The 4,547-nt window shown below is 40.0% G+C and overlaps 1 protein-coding gene across 1 annotated transcript; it reads right to left on the minus strand.

The window, feature by feature from the left end:
* Positions 1 to 562: 562 nt before the first annotated feature.
* LOC117803547 (olfactory receptor 8B3-like) lies at positions 563 to 1,495 on the minus strand. The gene has a single exon (XM_034667711.1). The coding sequence runs from the start codon at positions 1,493 to 1,495 to the stop codon at positions 563 to 565; it is 933 nt and encodes a 310-aa protein (XP_034523602.1).
* Positions 1,496 to 4,547: the final 3,052 nt, after the last annotated feature.

Raw genomic sequence — 4,547 nt, forward strand, 5'->3', positions numbered from 1 at the left:
GTGTTGGTTTGACTGTACAAAGGTAAAAAAGAAAGTCTGCCAAAAAAAATCTTCACAGATGATGTCTACATATGCAAAATGTATTAACCTTGATTGTCATTACGGAACGGTCAACCTCTGGTATTTAAAGGGGACACTCATTTCCCAACTGGAGGACGGAAAATGGGATTACAAACAGAATACCTGATATATATTTTAATACCAAGTGGCAGATAAGAACATCTGAAATAATATATTGTCTCCCTTCGTTAAGTATATTCAATAGTTGAAAGACCATTACCATGTTCTAGAGGAAAAAACAATTTCAAAATGAAAATGGAAAAAAAGAGACAACATGTTTATTACTTAATGCTATTACTAAAGAGAACAAAAAGGGAAAAAAGATATTGTGGTATGGGTGAGGAAAAGAAGATTTATTTCAAAAAGACCAAAATTGTGAGACTCAAATATCTGTTACCATATTAGAAAAAAATGCTAACAAGATTGCCACTAAAAGTATTAGATTTAAATACACAGAATCCCCCTGTGCGAAACAAACTACTAAGTCAGACACTGTTTCTGATCAAAACTGTCTCTTACTCAAAGTTTTTCTCACAGCAAGTTTAATGTCCTTGTTTCTCAAGCTGTAAATGAAAGGGTTCATCAAGGGAACCACATTGGTATAAAAGACAGAAGAGATTTTCCCCTCATCCATAGACCCAGCAGAAGATGGTTTAAGATACATAAATGCACCTGATCCAAAGAAGAGAGAAACAGCAACTATGTGGGAACTGCAGGTGCTGAAGGCTTTGGACCTGCCCTCAGTGGAGCTGATGTGCAGGATGCTGGAGAGGATGAAACCGTAAGAGACAAAGATGGTCACAGTGGGCACAATCACATTGATGCCCTCCACAATGAAAACCACCAGCTCATTGATATAAGTGCTCGTGCAGGAGAGCTGGAGCAGAGGGAGGATGTCACACAAATAATGGTTGATGGTGTTTGCATCACAAAAGTTCAGTCTCAACATGCATCCTGTGTGAGCTGTGGCATCCAAAAATGCCATCAAGTATGAACCAAGCATAAGGCTGGAACACACTTTAGGGGACATGACAACATTATACAAAAGTGGGTTGCAAATGGCCACATAGCGATCATAGGCCATTGATGTTAGTACATAAGCCTCAGAAATAGCAAAAAAACATAAAAAGTAAAGCTGGGTCATGCATCCTCTGTAGGAGATCATATTCTTCTTTGATGTGAAGTGAGCCAGCATTTTGGGCGTAAACACAGAAGAATAACAGAGATCTATGAAGGACAAATTGAAGAGGAAAAAGTACATGGGGGTGTGGAGGTGTGAGTTCAGCCCAATTAGAGTTACCAAGCATAAATTTCCCAACACAGTGACCACATACATGACTAGAAACAGGCAGAACAGAGGGAGCTGGAGATATGGTAAGTCTGTGAGCCCCATCAGAATGAATTCAGTCACAAAAGAGCCATTTCCAGGAGCCATTCTTCTCTAAAGGGATCTGTGGACACAGAAGAAAAAAGCTACACTGAAAATAAGTCAACATTTCCCACCATATCTCCTCTCACAAGAGTTGGGTTTGTACTGGGACTATTTAAGACTAGCCCAAACTGGACCCACAGAATCTGCTTTAGTATTATCATGAATCTAGTGACATGGGTGTTCCCTTACTAGAGTCCTTATAAGCAGCATAAGCAAAGACTTTCAGAACTTGGCCTACAGTATGAAGACCAGTGCTTCCAAGTGCCAACAGGACTGTTGTGAAAAAAAAAAAAAAAGGTTAAGGGAGAAGATTGGACGAGGAGTGAATTGCCTTCTCTCATTTCATTTCTTTGACCACATGACCCCTACCCTAACCAGTAAAATGGAGGCAGCAACCCCACCAACCTGGTGCTGGCCTCTAAAGTGGATTGGGCTTAGTGTCGTGGAAATGCAGAATGTTGTTTCTTATCCAAAACTAAAGATCAGAGTCTAGGGGAGTCTAAGTTCCTGCCCCATGTCACAGAGTAAAAACTATAAATGTAAAGAGTTAGAGTTCTGTCCATGAACTGACCCATAAATTGCAAACTTGAAAACACATAATGTCTCACACTTCCCTACACCACCACCCTCCCCTCAAACAGGTCCTTCTACCAATTTCATGTGAGTCTGAGGGCAGAAAAACTGGAAAAAAAAGTTACATATCTTAGATCCCTGGACTTGCATTACAAAATGAAGACGTGAATATAAGTAGAATTCAGAAACTCACCTCCTTAGGCAAGAACACCTTAGTGTTCCCTTACCAGTATTACCCCTGCAATCCTGAGAGGGCAGATTTAGTCTCTGTGGCTTTGCTACCTTGGATTCTATGAGGACGCAGTCCACATTTAAGAAAATCTTCTGAACCACAGATAACAATTTCTGATTATGAGCCTCTCAACTGGCATACAAAAATAAAAAGCCTTTATTATTATCATTTTGCCACTTGGTAAATCACAGAAGACGTAAGGTGAGTGTGATGATATAATGAATTCAGTTTTAAACAGGGCAGAAGCTTGCTCAGTCTCTTCCACAGGGAATGGTTTCTGGTGTAATAGGGTATTGAGGGGATATAGTTACACAAAGGACCACAATGTGTCTTTAATTCCTTAGGGACTCAGAATTTTATTTGAGGTTTCCCTCCGCTGTAGGGATTGGACATCCCCAAGAGAAGCCAAAAATAAATTCCCATTTCCAGTTCAGCAACATGGCAGAAGAGGAAGCCCTAGACCCTCCTACCCTCCATAAACACCCTGATTCAAAAATGTTTCACACACATATTCACTTTGCAGGAAATCCAGATAATAGTTAAGGTAGTCAGCTTCCCTGTAAAGAATATACCTAGTCACATTGGAAGGTTTAGGGAAATTCTCTTGTTGTAACACTTATCCCTGCACAGCACCTTCAAATTGTGATAACCCCCCCTTCCTCCCAGTTCCTGGCTTCTCCCTGGGGAGGGATGGAATTGCACCATGTACCCATGCCCCCACTTTTTTAGGTGTGCCCAGAAGACTGGCTTCTAGATACTGTGTGTCAAAAAGCAGAGCGGATATAGGTCACAGCATACTTACCTGTCCATGGAGAGAGATAAAATGTTGGTGGTGTGGGCTGGAAGTCACCAGAGTTCCTTCCCCTGGCTCAGCATAGAGCAAGTGATTGAAAATCCTTTTCTTACAGCTTCTGTCTGGTGAGGAAATAATCTGCATGATGTGTCCAATAATACAACTCTGTGAGTTGTCTGCGGAATTGGCTTCCACTCTTGCTTGTTTTAGAACACAGACACCACCTGCCATACAATGGCTGCCTGGGAGCATGGGGGGCTGCAGGGGCTGCAGCTAAGAACAAACAAAGTAGTTTAGACTGCACTAAATTGAAAGGCCTCCAAAGTCTCTGGCCAGGCTTATTGGTGGTACCTTCTCTAGTCCACGGCCAGTCCATGAATATTAGCACAGATGGGTGTTTGTGTAAAGTGCAGACACCAATGTAGAGAGTCAATGAAGGCAAGTGGAAATACTGTCCAAAAAGGAATAAGAGAAACCTTCACAAACTGGCTCTAATATGTGATTTACCTGACAGAGAATTCAAGGTAACTGGTCATAAAGACGCTCACTGGAGTCAGAGAACAATACACAACCCAGAGAAAATTTCAACACAGAGACAGAAAGCTTAAAAGTATTAAACAGAAATCATGGAGCTCCAGTATACAATATCTGAACTAAAAAATGCAGCAGAGGGGTTCAAGTGAAAACAATATCAACAAAAGAAAGGATCGTGAATTTGATTAAAGCTCACTGAAAATTATTCGGTCAGAAAGGCAAAATGAAAAAAGAATGAAAAATAGTGAAGAAAGCCTGAAGAAGTTTTTGGATGCTACCAAGTGGATCAAAATATGGATCAATATATGCATTTCAGAAATGCCAGTAGGACAGTGAGAAAGAATCAGAAAGTATAATCAAAGAAAAGAAAGGCTGAAAAATTCCCAAATCATAGAAACTTCCCGATACTGCGACCTATTTATAGAAAGGCAAAACGCAGAAGAATACATATACCAAGGGTCAACTACTTATTCACTCTCCACTTTACTTAACTGTGTTAACCTGACTTCCACAGTCAAACTCAAGTCTATCCCAATTCCCATGCTTATCTAGGCAGATGAGATATAAAATGCTCTAAATCTGTATCCGGGGACTCAACACAAATTTACAGACTGCCGAATCACCTTTAAACTTGAATTATGATTGTAATACCTGTTTCTGATTCAATCATTATACTTTATAATACCTTTGGTGATTGAAACAGTCTTTCCTCTATGTCTAAATATATCCATTTTTCTATAGTCCTAAATTATTATCATCACACAGTTTTCAAAAAATAATGCCTCGATGGAATATTATTCAGCTATCAAAAAGAACGATTTCTCAACATTTGCTGCAACATGGATGGCACTGGAGGAGATAATGCTAAGTGAAATAAGTCAAGCAGAGAAAGACAATTATCATATGATTTCTCTCATCTATGG

This window comes from Ailuropoda melanoleuca, chromosome 8, assembly GCF_002007445.2.
Source record: "Ailuropoda melanoleuca isolate Jingjing chromosome 8, ASM200744v2, whole genome shotgun sequence".
Lineage (NCBI taxonomy): Eukaryota > Metazoa > Chordata > Mammalia > Carnivora > Ursidae > Ailuropoda > Ailuropoda melanoleuca.

What these genes read in the sequence shown, in the direction of transcription:
- LOC117803547 (XM_034667711.1), bottom strand. Translation starts at nt 1,495, where the DNA reads ATGGCTCCTGGAAATGGCTCTTTTGTGACTGAATTCATTCTGATGGGG.